The sequence below is a fragment of the Sesamum indicum genome, linkage group LG15 (genome assembly GCF_000512975.1).
Source record: "Sesamum indicum cultivar Zhongzhi No. 13 linkage group LG15, S_indicum_v1.0, whole genome shotgun sequence".
Lineage (NCBI taxonomy): Eukaryota > Viridiplantae > Streptophyta > Magnoliopsida > Lamiales > Pedaliaceae > Sesamum > Sesamum indicum.
The window spans coordinates 819,421-834,464 of record NC_026159.1 but is presented as its reverse complement, the minus strand read 5'-3'; the positions used below and the strand labels follow the sequence as shown (position 1 = coordinate 834,464).

The 15,044-nt window shown below is 33.8% G+C and overlaps 2 protein-coding genes across 2 annotated transcripts; one reads left to right on the top strand and one right to left on the bottom strand.

Moving 5' to 3' along the window:
* Nucleotides 885-3,447, bottom strand: LOC105177231 (uncharacterized protein At5g39865-like). The gene has a single exon (XM_020699042.1). It carries the CDS (start codon nt 2,605-2,607, stop codon nt 1,273-1,275), a length of 1,335 nt encoding a protein of 444 aa, XP_020554701.1. The 5' UTR covers nt 2,608-3,447; the 3' UTR covers nt 885-1,272.
* Nucleotides 12,134-14,008, top strand: LOC105177230 (homeobox-leucine zipper protein HOX21). The gene is made up of 3 exons (XM_011100299.2): nt 12,134-12,438; nt 12,570-12,952; nt 13,346-14,008. Exons 1-3 carry the CDS (start codon nt 12,348-12,350, stop codon nt 13,715-13,717), a joined length of 846 nt encoding a protein of 281 aa, XP_011098601.1. The 5' UTR covers nt 12,134-12,347; the 3' UTR covers nt 13,718-14,008.

Below are 15,044 nucleotides of genomic sequence, written 5' to 3'. Positions count from 1 at the left end.
CTCTTAGTAGCTTGACGTTTTCGCAAGAAAAATTAACAACTTCCACGAACTGGAGGGTCCCCTGTAAGGTATGGGTGTGATTTCCTGGATTAGCATCATGAACATCATCAATCAATTCATGTAACTACCATTGCCACACCTGCTCTGATAGCTTTATAGTCATATTTATAAGGCTGTACCCTTAATTGAATACTTGTAGACGCACAGTTTGCTGTAGCAATCAGCATCAATGCGCCTTGGCCGGAGTTTTTAATGCGATAGTTTTTTAGTAAAGTTGGGCTGATGGAAATCATTAAAATCCCAGAATGAACTCTACAAGATTGATAGCTTCACAGGATTGATACTTATGGTGGTTTAGTCGTGTTATTTAATACGCAAATTGATTGAAGGCGACCGCAATGTCATTTCCACATAAACCGAGTGACTGCTAGCTTAGCATCATACTTTATTAGTCACACGAACTGCTTGGACCGGCAATTTTCACCTAATCAACCGACCCTTTTAATTTCTTTTAGAATCAGTAGTAAAGAAAGAAAGGAAATAGTAACGGAGGTGTTGCATAATCATGAGTTTTGGGGAAAAAGAGATGGGGAGAAGTCGGCCACAGACACCGTCACAAGAATGACTTACAACTGGAAATGGACTATAAAATATACATATACAAGTCCATTATTCTTCTTTTTCAACAACCAGATTTTCATGCTTTCCAACCTGTTTTTCCTTCCACTTTGGCGTGCCGGCTGAAGGCCATGAAGCCCCTGGAAAAAGGAGCTAAAATGACTGGTCCATTCAGCATTTGCAGAAAGGGCAATGCTAAAATTCATATGGGATATGAATCTGAATGATTTTAAACAAGAAAGAGAAAACAATTCTGCTGAAAAATATTACATAAAAACTGCTGCTCTATGTTTTCATTCTATACAAAAGTTGGTATTTTTCCCAATTCAGAGGTCTATAAAATAAGTATCAGTATCAGAACAATATACATTACACCCATCAAAAAGCTAAGTAGGAAAAGTTTTTCCTGAGAGAAAACAAGTATACATGCTTCTCATATTACCTGGAAAAATACGGTATGAAGAAAGTATTACACTAAGGTTTCAACAACAGACTGGACCTGAAGAACTCACCAATAGAGCATCTGCAATTGATTGGATTTCTTCTGCAAATCTGGATGGCAAACTATCAAAACTGCTCACTGTACAACAAACAACTCACAAAAGGAAAACCAAGAATCAAAACCGGGAAAAATTCCAGCTCGTGGTTTAGAACTCAGCCACAACAAACAGGACACCGTATAAGTCCGTTTTCATTGCAATCAGGGCATCTATGAAAACCATATTCATGATCACTTTCATCTAATTCTTCTTCGTCGTAATCTCCCTCGTAGTAGATTTTGCAACTTCCTGAACATGTCTCACAAGGCACGAATCTAATATCTCCGCATGCTTCACAAACGTTACCGTTTCCACCTCCACCAGCATCATCAACCAATTCACAACTTTCGACCAGCTTCTCAAGCTTACCCTCTTCGTTCAACCGCCGTATCTCATCAGCCCCACCAATACATTTCTTCCCAAGAAACACTCTTGGCAAGCTACCACCACCAAACCCCTCACCAAGTAGTTCCTTTAATTCCTCCTTGAATCCCGCGTGCATTGATACGTCCCTCTCATCAACCTTAACTCCCAATCCCTTTAAAATCACTCGGACATGGCAGCAATCCTCGTATGTCTTCCTAACCCCTCTTAGACTAGTAAAATACACAACTAACTTGTCTGTAAGACGTGGTGCAATCTTGTCTGTACCACCGGTCACATCTTTCCCGTCCGTTAACTCCAATGCAGAATCCTTGGCCGGCTGCTCATTTTCACCATCCACTGGCTTGAGGTGAAAAGGATTGGTTGGTGGAAGGTCCTCGAGCGCTCTTCTGAATGTAGCTATAACCTCAGGATCAAATTCGGATACTATAGATGTATCATTCGAATTCGAATTTGAATCACTATCAGCCAAGTCTAACCATGCTGGCTTAGGCGATGCGTCGCCATTTTCTTTCACTCTTGGGGTTGGTTGATCATCAATCGAAGATAAACTCGAATGGCTAGGCACATGAAAGGAAAAGCTACGGAAATGATTAACAGGCCTAAGTGGACTAATATCTTCAAGACCCTCCATCATCTCCCAAGCATTGATCGTCTCCGGTTCTCCCGGAGGGGTTCTTATCGGTGTTCTAGGGAGAACTTTTGGGATTTTCTCATTGATCATCTTGGACCAGGTCTTGGCCTCAATCATCCCCATTTCAAATTCCTCTTTAGCTGACTTTGCCCCAACAATCTCCTCATTTCCCAATGAGGCCTTCTCCTCTACAACAGTCTGATACTGATTCAATGGAGCCTCGCCCTCGTCTTTATCTTCCACAAGATGAGGCTGAATCAACGGATCAAGCTTCAAAGAACCCAATGTGGATGAAGTGAGAGACACCAGATGATAGCTGTCCCCTGTTCTTGAACGAGGGTGGTGAACGCTCATTGAGTAACTCCGCCGCACCGGAGAACAAGGTGCCTGGCAATTCCGGCATACTTTTTGCTTCGACGACGCACAACCCATTATCAGAAAAGGCAGAAGGAAAACCCCCCACAACAACAGAAATCAAGACAACGGGACTAAAGAATAAAAAAATCACAACTTTATATAAAAGCGTTCATGTGAAGGGATTCGGGGATGGAGTCGAAGAACATTCTTAAATGAGCTGGCAATGTAATGGATTTGTTAGAGATTCCGGGATTCAAGACAACAAAAAATCTTAAACAAATAGCGAAATATGAGGGAACTGGGATTTTTGTGCCTGCATTTCAGAGATTAAGAAAGAAATACAAATAAAAAAGCTGGTAGAATCGCTTAGGCCAATGAGCGAGAGAAAAAACTGGATGAGAAATTCTCAGCAAAACATGGCACGGAATGATGCATTCATGGGAAAACGAAAACACAGTTTTAAAATCTTCCTGACAAAAAGAGATCAAAAAAAGAAAAACTAAAAAGGGAACAGTTAGAACATGATTGACAACGCGACAAGAAATCTCAACGAAACGACAATCGACAATAAATAAGATCGCCGTATTAGAAATTTGAATCAAAAGAAATTGGAGAAGGGAAAAAAAACTGTGGAAGTAAAAAACAAGAATGCAAGGAAGAAAAGACCCTTTTAGCAGCTTCTTCCTTTCACCTTCTTCTCCTGTTCCTTTTCTCCCCTCTTCTCTGTCTAGAAGGACGCGAAATGGGAGAGCGAAGAAATCAAAGAAAATTCAAAAAAAGACCCTTTCAGACGGCAAGGTGTAAAGTGAGTGGTCACAACGAATGGGAAAAAAAAAAAGAAGCTTGACAAGGTATGGAATGTTGGGTTTTATATGGATTTGTCTGTAAATAAGGATAAGTGTATTGTCTGACTAAACAAGTGTGGTGGGTGGAAGGAAGGAGTCGAAGAACGCGGGAGTTATTGCTTGAAAGGCTCAAACTCCGCGATATGTATGCGTTTGTGGACGCGCACAATTTGTAGACCTACTTACTTTACTTTTCTCGTTCATGGGGTTTTATTTTTTTTAGATGAAAGCTTTAGGAATGGAATTCAAATGGAACTGCGGATCAAATTTTTGGTTCTAAACTTTATTCAATCTTTTACTTCATTTAACATATACGTGTTGTTTGTATAAAAATGACATTATATATTTTATTTTTAAAAAATTATATATACATGAAATGTGTGTATTGAATGAAGTAAAAGATGAAGTAGACTTTGCAATAAACTATTTCAGTTCGACTGAAGTAAATAAAAAAAAATTGAGAGTCAAAACTAATATAAAGACAACTATTTTTAAGGGATACTTCACAATTTGTACGGAAATATAGTATTATGTTACGATATCAGTGATCTTTTAAGATATTTTTTTTCAAATGTAAACCTTAAAAGTATCCGACTTCAAAAGTGTGAAAAAAGTGCCGGTACGAACGAGTTGGTTAAAGGATTGCTTTTCTCTATTTTTTCTAGAATATTGATTTTTAGAATGTGATTCTTGAAATTAAATTCATTCAATGTTGGAACCAATTTGCTAAATACTTTCTTAGAAATAATGGAAAAGAGGAGTTAATAAAAGAAACAAAAATACAAGTCCAAACAATAAGATGAGTTAACCATAAGAAAATTCAAAAATAAAAAAATAAAAAAATGAGAACATTATTATTTGTTTATTTGGGACCCACAAGAGAATTAAGTATTTACAAAATTAATTATTGATACTGATTGTTAGGTTGGTGCAATCAACATTTCCGGAGCGCACTACGCCGTATGCGGGCGCGTGAAAATGAGTCTTATCAGATGTCGCGAAATCTACGCGCGTGATGCTTGACCTCCTGCTGTATCACTCCTCTAGATTTCTACTCCACCCTTAGCCAATCGCCATTCCCCATTTTCATGATAATGGATAAAGGGTAAATCAGACATTAAAAAAATAATATCTAAATATGCTACTTCAAAAAAATTAAATTTTTGCCAAGTATTTTACTTTCATTTATTTCAAAAGTATTTGAGTAATATGCTGACAATATGATAAATTATAGGTGTAATTGCACTCCATTCTCTTGAGATTCGGTGTAATTACACGTAAATATTTTATCTGAGATTTGCTTATGTCTAACAAATAAGTCATTTCGTTAACCAAAATTTATCGAATTTACTGATATTAATAAGAAAATCAGAAAAAAGAATCTATACCTACTCTTGATTGACTTATTATTGATTTATTGCAAATTAAATAAATTTTTTTATTATCAAACTACCCTCATATATTTTCATACGTTAATGCATGCGAGGATATATATTTTCACCGTTATAATGGTAGTTTAGTAAAAAAAAAATATTTAACCTACAATAAATCAATAATAAGTCAATCAAGAGTAACTATAAATTTTTATTCATTTTTTTGTCGATATCAACAAATTCAATTAATTTTAACTAACAAATGGATTTATTTGTTAGATGAAATCAAATCAAGGAGTGCTATATATAATTTTTCAAACTATATGGGTCTACATGCAATTATACAAAACCTCAGAGGAGAATAGTATAATTATCCCTAAATTATTTTAACACCCCCTTACATTAAGTCTGATTATACAAATACTTTTTTACTTTTACAAAATTATAAATACATCCTTTAAAATTATAGTTATAATTATTAGTACCCCTCGAAATATATGGCTCAGATACTCGTTTAAAAAATATATTTATAATTTTACGATCCCTGATATAAGATTAGAGGATATTTATATAATTAAGTCATAAAATCAGTATAACTTAGTGAAAGTATGAAAGGGTTGAGGGTTATAAAATAGTAAATGGAGTATTGGTCTTAGACTAGAGAAGACGGAAACTTTGAACAGTCTATTTATTACATGTGGGAGTTTGAATCTCGAGCCCTTCAAATTAAATTTTATTTGCCCTTAATTAGAATTGTTTAATCATAATTTACTTGCTAATTATTCTTTGCACACGTAAGCAAGCACACTAATTTTTATTGAAAAGTCGCTTTTTTTTTTTTCCCCTTTTCACATGTGGTGACGCGTTTTTATTAAGAATTGCACCACCGTTTTAGCTGCGGTTGTTTGGTATTCATCTTATTTTTCTAATTTTAATAAAAAAAATATAATTTAAATTGAGTAAAAATTTAATTTTGAATGTTTATTTGTATGTGGAATAAATGTATAATAATGATAGTTGGATCGATGAGTAAAAATGTTAGATAATAAATAGTTTCTTTAATTTAGTATTGAATTTTTTAAAAAACCAAGCTTTTAGCAAAACGCTCAATTAATTTAGAGGGTGTTTGGCCAACTTATTAGAAATATTTTATAAGACGTTTTAAAATTATTGAATTTTATTTTATTAATAAGTTCAAAAAATATTTAAATAAATAAAATATTAAAATTTTATTAGGCTGACCACCCTCATGCGCAATTCCAACGAATATAATATTTTAAGTGTAAACAAAACAAAATTGTACATTTTTAATTTAAGTGTTCACAATTTGAATACGCATAAATTCTTTAATTTAAACTCATTTATTGAAGATACTTTATATTGTAAATAATAGCCAAAAAAAAAAAAAAGTACCAAACTGTTGGAATTTATAATCACGTAACAAGTATTTATACTTAGGACAAAAAAAGTACCATATGTATCGATACTATTATAAAAAAAATCCTCTGATCGTATCAATTTTAAATTTCATCTCTCTCTTTAAAAATATTTGATCAGATTAATAATTTTAATATTTTTTAATAATTTTATAATAATTTTTTTTCTTTTAACTACCAACTACTCCATATTTCTTTTTCACTTTACTTCTTCGTATTTATTATAATTTGGTATTCTAACTTTTGGAGAATTTTGAAACTTGATGGAAATTTAATTTTACATAAAGTATTATAAATTCGAATTATGATTAATTTGATAGTAGCCATTTTATTAAGATACATACATACATATATATAGAGAAAGACGAAGTAGGGTAAGTTTTTGTATGATTTTCAATGTTTTGGATAGCGGGAATTACTTTATGATTTCATACCAATCATAATTCCTATAGACAATTCCAATCAAATTATCTATTTTTTGGATTTACTTATTTCATATGAGATACTAATTCATACCATTCATTGTTTATACATATCAATTCATTTACTTTTCATAAAAACACAATTACATCATCTAATCTTCACGCACACTCCATACAAACCATTGTTCCATTATTTAATCTTTGCCTCAACCAAAATTAAATAGTTTCTAATTTTTATAGATAAATAAATTAGTATAAGTGGTAATTGTACTACTACCTGACCCATTACATAATAATACTTAGTCACGATACTTATATTATGGCGGTAGAATTTAAGTCCAATTACTCGAGGACCAGTGTTTTTATAGTTAATTTTTTTTGTTTGTGTAGTATTCGTTTATTCGAAAACAAATTAATAAATAAAATTATTTTTTCTTAACTAATTCATTCAAATTATATCGTAGTCTATAATATTTGTATTTATTTTTATACTACATGATATTGGTACGTGCACATATGTATTTATAGAGTTTAGACATTGAGTAGGTTGCATTTAAATTGGGGATGAATGCGGGGCCTGAAAGAGGAAGTAATGATTGATGACAGGGATAGTACGGATTGGGGAGCCCTCCTCTCACATTGCGTTTTTACAGCCAGGACAGGAGGACGACACGTACATCCACGCCTCGCCATTGCTGCACGCTATTCCTCTCCCCAACCCCCAACGTATTCACCACCATTCACGTGATGTCACGTGGCTTCTTCTCCTTCTTCTTACCTGTCTTCTACAACCCCTCATACTTGTGCATAATTCATCCCAATAATTATACTTACATATCCTTTTCATGGTTTATTTACATAAATGATTCATATTTTTATTGTGTTATTGTAAAAATTAATATCGACAGTTAAAAAATAGTAATAATATGTAATGATGTTGATATTTTCGGGAGTTGTATATATAATTTGATTTGTGCAAACGATATTGACGTTTTTAGTGAGTATTACATGTAAAATTTCAAAAAATATGAATAATCTGTATAAATAAATCATAGATTAGAATGTAAAAATGCAAATATTCCGAATTCATATTTAATCTTATTGCTTTCAAATTACACAATAGAATTCGTCTCATACACTTGACAATATTGATGTTGCACTACATCTAAATACACAACATAACCACCGCAATTGATTAATCAAAATTAAATTAATAATTGACATAAAATTGTATAACTCAACAATATGTACAAACTTGTATCTCTAAATGCTCAATGAATTCATTGAACTTGTAGTTTCAGGTATACTTGAGGGATTGGGACCTAAACACAGGCTTTGAAGACATCCAAGTTCCAACACTTAAACATAAATTCAAACTTCAAATCAAATAAACACATGAAATATATAATAAAAAGATGGAATATATATTAAAAAAAAAAAGGTGTATTAGGTTGGAGGTTTGTCAAGTCACCAAGAAGCAAAATGTGGAATTTAAACCAATAGTGTGATCCAATTTTGGTGGTAAGTGAGATGAGCCCCGTCCCGTCCATTCCTTTCCCTGTATAGACGGGGAATGTCGGGCTGCCTAGTGCTCCTAAAACTGGTGTTCATGCGCTCCACTAATCAATGCTCTTCAATTCCTTCACAATAATTTCCAAATACATTTATTTTAATAGGCTTCTACAAAACAAATATGGACTGGGCCCACTTGCACCATTCAAATTTGAGATCACCTAACTTAAACAACTCATCAGATGGTAACTAAATGTTAGACGTTACTTGCAGTAATTTTCTGGAGAAAAAAATTAAACATATAATGATATTGGAATATATATTAATTGCTATTATCTAAATAATTAATTATCAAAATTTGTCAATGAGATAAAATATTAAATTAGCTTAGCACATAGATATTTTTCTAATCTTTTATACCCAATTTTTGCTTAGTTGGTAGAATTTGGTAGTACCAGGAAAAAAAAAAAAAAAGAAGAAAAAGTTGATATAATGCTTAGTACGTAAGTTGTGATTTTTAGATTTGGTCGCTCCATAATGCTTCTTCATAAGTATAGATTAAATTGCAAGCATGGAACATTATGCTTTTAATTAGTTGTGATGATGGTGCGCTATTACGCCTATATAAATCATGACAATACAAAATTTAAAATAAATTTAGCAATTAGACAAGTCCATATTATCATCGTCATCATGTCCGGTACGTACCAAAAATGGATATGACTGTCCAAAATCTATTTATGGACGATGGCCCATCCGGTAATTATGTTGACAATTGCATTTTTTTTTTTTGCAGTGTTGGATTGGATCGGGTTCAAATTTCTTAAGAGGAGGAGTATAATACCTATATCCAACACGAATTATTCATTAACATGAGAAATCAAGTGATTTCATATAAGTTTATCAATTAGCTTTACATATATAGGGAACTTGTTTTATGAGAAAGATGGGGGGGGGGGGGGGGGGGGGGGGGGGGGAGTTGTGGGGCTTCATCTCGTGATCCATTACTGTTATCCTAAGTGTAAGAGTAGGGCTGGAGTCCAAGAATAAAGCTGGGCCTATGAGCATGAATACTGATCTGAGCGGATTATGAGAATTCGGTTTGCCCAAATAGATAACGCGCACGACATAATTGTCTGTTATCAGCACATACAACAAAAAAGCTTGAAAATGTAGAAATAATTTTCTTTTCTTTAAACGAATCATACAGAGGAATCTCGGGCGCTGCTGGCTGCTGGAGGGTTTTATTGTTTTAGACGATTCACTGTTTTTCCTTTGGATGTACAAAATACTAATACGAGTGAAAATTATGAAATGACTAAAGTTTCACTCTACAGATTAAGAACGATAAACGAATCGGATGAGTGGGTCAACGGCTTGAAACCTTAGCTCTAGATTGTTTGACATGTGGAATAATTTGAACATGTTCAATGGATGATAACGTATAATTGATCCAAACTCATAAAGAGTGCTTCATGTCCTCATAATGGATCCGATTTATATACAAACCACTACTCATCTATGTTTCTTATATAACCTCTAGACGTCCACTTCACTGATCCGTCGGTTAGAGTGTTTTAATTGAAAAATACTTTATTATCTCTGATTTTAAATTATTCTTTTAATCAAGACCAAAGAGTAGAGTGAGTCGATCAAATACATAATCCAACTAATCTATATGTATGTATGTATGTATTTAGAATAGTAGTATAAGTAGACTTTTGGTCTTGACGAGAGAAAGGATGAGAGTAGTACGTAGTGGATGCAAGGAAGGAGACGGAAACCAAAAACGGAAGAGCAAGTAAGTATAATTTATTAGGAAAAGGCACATGGGGAGAGGGCAGCATGTGAGAGTGGAAGAGAAAAATATGGAGACACCCGGATTCCCAACCACAACACAAAACATTCCAACTAAGTATCCCATGTGAATTAGCTTATTTTCAGCCCACACCATCGTGCACTTCCTCACTAAATACCTCCCATACCTCCCCCCACCCCCTAATTCATCAATTGCCAATATGTATACAAAAATTATACAGGTATACATATGTACGTATATTCGTGTGTATGAAATGTATCTTTACATATAATTTCCACCACAATAGTCATATAAAAGTCTACAAATAGAGGACGAGGTCTTGAGACTTAAAGGCCGTTCAAACTCTTGGTTGCAATCAATACGAGAAGTTTGACTGCATCATCATAATTCTTGAAACAAAATGAATTTTTGTATTAATTAGTACTTATAAATGGTGCTGGAAACTAATTAAACATGACCAGGTAGTAGTGTTTATGATGTAATTAATTAAAGAACACAACATATGGGGGAGGAGAGAGAGATGGTGCATGCTAGGCATATAGACAATATTGTTGTCAATTGAATTCAATTTTATGACTACATTAACCACACCAAAGTATGAAACCATTGTCTGAAAGACACAATCAAAGATCATATATACATACACATATAGGAGAGGGACATTTGTGGTGAGTATTGAGTGAGTGTAATTTCAATACCGAGTATGGGTGCCTTAGGTCTCACCCAACTTCCATAGGCTTGTTTTCTTAGGGAATGCCATTGTTTGGTGCCATTGAAATTCTTGATATTTTCTCCCACTTCTCTTTCTTTTGCCTAACACCATTTCTATCTTTGACGTTTTGTTGAAAAATGATGGAGTGCAACAGATATCAGTATAGGGAAACAGAGGGGCTATATAAACATTCTTTTCTTGAAAAGTTAAAATTCCCCCCTAGCCCACATTGTCCTTTTTGCACTGGAATTTACACCATTTCTGTGGTTCACAATGTGCTCCCATCTCACACCCATGTATCAGGTTTTGCTCTAGCTACCGGATAAGACTCAAGTTTCAAATTTCTTTACTGTATCATATTTGTTGTTTAATTGGATTTAAATTTTACTATTAATCTATTCCACTACCTGCACTCATTTTATAATTATTTATTGAATATTAATTTAATGGGCCAAAACCATTAATTAATGTGTTTTTAACACAATTAAATTAAGAGGAATCCGTTAATTATAGGGTAGTGGTAAATTAAGGTTGACTTATATATTAGTGGTAGTATCCATAAATCTAATTGAGGATGTCAAACAACTTTACAATTAACTAAGACGACTGGGATTTTTGATTGATATGAAAACTTGTATAGATATTTTTGAAATCATTACATTGTATCCCATAATTTTAAAAAAATTATAGTTTTAGTCCCAAGCCTTAAATTTGTTAAATTTTTTCCGATGAAAACAACACGTGTATGACACGAGCCCCATTAAATTTTGAGAAAAATAAAGATTGTTTCTATTAGAAATTTAACAAATTAATTAAGGTTTGAACTAAAAATATTGCAAATTCTTTGAATTATGGGATGCGATATGGTGAATTCAAAAATCATAGGACTAAATTAAATAGCAAAGAGACTAATTGGTGGGACGTAAAATACAACTTTTTCTATGTTTTTGGAATAGAAACATTATACATTTATATGTTTTGATTTATAGCAATTGATAATCAGATATACAATGATATAACATACTATTAATTTAAAAGGAAAAAAATAAAAAACAAAAGATAATAAAGTTAACACAAAATCTTTTTACGTGTCAATATTAATTTGTAGACATATATTCTCCTTGTCTTTCTTTAATTATTTGGAAATCAATGTTTAGGTATAAAAATAAAATGAAACTCAAAGCAGCAATAATAGTTAATGTGAGAAAGGAAGAAAATATAATAGAAATTAGTATTAGAGTCCACAACGTAGGATGTTGAAAGGCGCTTGAAAACGAAATGAGTGCAACTCGTTGATGCTTTGATTAATATCTTTACGAGTTTTTCCTGTCCGTTTCCATTGAAACAAAGTGGATCAATCATCTATTTCCAAATCAATATACAATTTCAGAACAAAAGAGATGTAACATTACATAGAAATGCTCCAACAAAGATTTCACATTGCAGCAGGTATAACTATATAGCTACTAGAATCTCTGAGCAATAAATAACACTTCATGTTCGCTCTCTCTCTCTCTCTTTCTGTCTGAACACAGATTATCGCTGGCTTCCAGTCTTGCCACCCATGTTCCTCCTCCAAATTCTCTCCTCTTGATCATTTTCACCATCAAATTTCACACACACTAACACGGATACACTGTGTGAATGCTTTTAAGGCCATCAGCCCTTTGGCTTCAGTTGTCTTGCAACTAGTACTATGGCTTTTGTCCCGGCGGAATCCATGTTCCGCAACCATGAAGACAGCCATTTTCCATCATCTTCACCTTGTGCTCCTCAGGATTTCCATGGTATGGAAACGAGCACATGTGTCTGACATACTGCGTGTAGAAATGAAGAATAATCTGATATATGTATATACGGTTTTTTGTTCTCTTTTATTTTGGTTCTAATTCTTGAATTATATGTAATGGTTTTGCAGGCGTGCCCGAGTTCTTGATGAGGAGATCCATGTCATTTTCAGGGATGGAGCGGCCAGAAGATCAATTGCAGCCAGAGGACGAGATGTCGGACGACGGTTCACAACTGCTAGGGGAGAAGAAGAGGAGGCTGAACCTGGAGCAGGTGAAGGCCTTGGAGAAGAGCTTTGAGTTAGGCAACAAGCTGGAGCCGGAGAGGAAAATGCAGCTAGCTCGAGCTTTGGGTCTTCAGCCCCGGCAGATTGCTATATGGTTCCAGAACAGGAGGGCCAGGTGGAAGACCAAACAATTGGAGAAGGATTATGATATGCTGAAGAGACAGTTTGAGGCACTCAAGGCTGATAATGATGCCCTCAAGTCCCAGAACAAGAAGCTTCAAACACAGGTACAATAATTACTCCTTTATTTTTTTTTCTTTTTCATTTTCTCAATTCTATGTCTGCATGATGATCCAGATTCTTTTCCGTTTTAAATTTTCTTCAGAATTAATTAAGGAGTAGGGATCGGGTTACAAGTTAATGTGATCATACAGGATTTCTAGCTATATAGTAGTATAATTAGAAAACAATTCATGATAGTAGAGATTAGGTTTTCTTCAATCATAATGACAATCTCGATGGGATCCTGGGAGTGAATTTTCTTGTTCGGTTTTGTTGAATTTCACTCTCTAGAATATTGCAAAATTCTACTGTCGGAACAACCTATTTCATGAGTCCGAATAATTACCCAAACTACAAGTTGTACAACACGGGGTAATGTAATCAATGTTATGTTGCAGTTATTGGCCCTGAAAACAAGAGACTCAACGGGATCAGGAGCAATCAACCTGAACAAAGAGAACGAGGGTTCCTGGAGCAACGTAAGTGAGAACAGTTGCGAGGTCAACCTCAACACAACATCAACAGACAGCACATTGTATCCTCATCCTCATCATCATCAAACCAACAAAAACCCCGTCATTAATTTCCCTTCAGCCATCGGCCCTTCCAGCCTAACACAACTCCTCCAAAGGCCGGACCATCACCTCCAACTATGTCAAAAGATGGATCACGCCCCCGTCTCCAACGACGGCTTCGGCAACATGTTTGGCGCCGGCATTGAAGAAAACCAGGATTTCTGGCCATGGCCCGAACAGCAAAATTTCAATTAAATAATCAAGAACGAAAATGATACAGACAGTCCTTCTCCAATCTTGAGCCCGGCATGTGAAATGCAAAGCATGCAATGGAAAAAAGTGAAAACAAAATTGGTACTAGCTAGGCCAGTAAGCCCGATCATGAGTTACGACGACCCTGCTGCCTCTGAAAAATTACAGATTTCTTTTATTTTCCTTTTTTGTTTTCTTGAAAAAGACGTCCATCATAAATATATAATTCACGATCCATGTTTTAGTTTTAAATTCTTGGACATAGTTTGAAGCCCCCTTAATTTGTCAAAAATATTTAAAATGATTATTGTTAATTAATGTATGTATTTATAAATATTATATGATGATGGTGATGATCTTATGAATATATATACTTATATATAAATACTGATATTGTAAAGAAGATCCATGTTACATGCAAATATAAAAATCTGGCAGTGAGTGGGACTCCTACTCTGGCATGGCCCATATTGTGCATAGAAAAACAAGATTCCTTGTCCCACCATTTCAACTTTCCAATTGTCCAAATCTACACATACTAACATTAATTAATTAAGACTTGTATGTAATTTTCGAATTAAGCCAATAAAATTAATCGAATGTTGCTTTCTTGGAAGGTTTCTATGAAGATGCGCACACACACATATCTATCTATCTATCTATATTCATTAATAATAAGGATGAAAACGAAAATGTTCGGCAGGAGCAACAAAAATATATAACTAAAAAAAAAACAAGGAATCGAAGCACAAATTCCAAGAGGGAAGAGGCCAAGGGGATGGGAAAGGGAAGAAAACAGAATCAGAAATGTGAAATGTTGCTTCGGGAATGCTTCTCTTCTTTCTTACTATCATTGTGTCTTTTGTTTTTGCCTTTCACAACTATAATATATATCAGGAAATTCTAATTTGAATTGGAACCTCATCTAATTATACAGTAAATATGGTACATTTGTGTGATTGGTGTATAGTTAAAAAAATTGATTAATTAAATATTAAATGTATCATATTTACTATATAATTTAAAATACGCTTATTATATAATTGATTTAGTTCAATTAAACCTAAAATTAGATAAGAATTTCCCTATAACATCCCAACTCTCTTCCAGCAACACAAGAAATTCAACTCACTATCACCTCCAATTCCAGTCATATGAAACCCCCACTTTCTTTAATATATATAACATTTTTCATTTTATTGTTTTTTCCAATAAAAATTAAAATAAGGTTTTAATTCTAATTGTTAATTATTTCCATGTGTATAATTAATATTTTAGACCAAAAAGTGGGTGTTTTATATATTTCATTTTCCACTACCCCCAAACAGAC

Coding starts and splice junctions, on each gene's coding strand:
- LOC105177231 (XM_020699042.1), bottom strand. CDS start 2,607: ATGGGTTGTGCGTCGTCGAAGCAAAAAGTATGCCGGAATTGCCAGGCA.
- LOC105177230 (XM_011100299.2), top strand. CDS start 12,348: ATGGCTTTTGTCCCGGCGGAATCCATGTTCCGCAACCATGAAGACAGC. Junction 12,439..12,569: donor TGCTCCTCAGGATTTCCATG/GTATGGAAACGA, acceptor ATGGTTTTGCAG/GCGTGCCCGAGTTCTTGATG. Junction 12,953..13,345: donor ACAAGAAGCTTCAAACACAG/GTACAATAATTA, acceptor GTTATGTTGCAG/TTATTGGCCCTGAAAACAAG.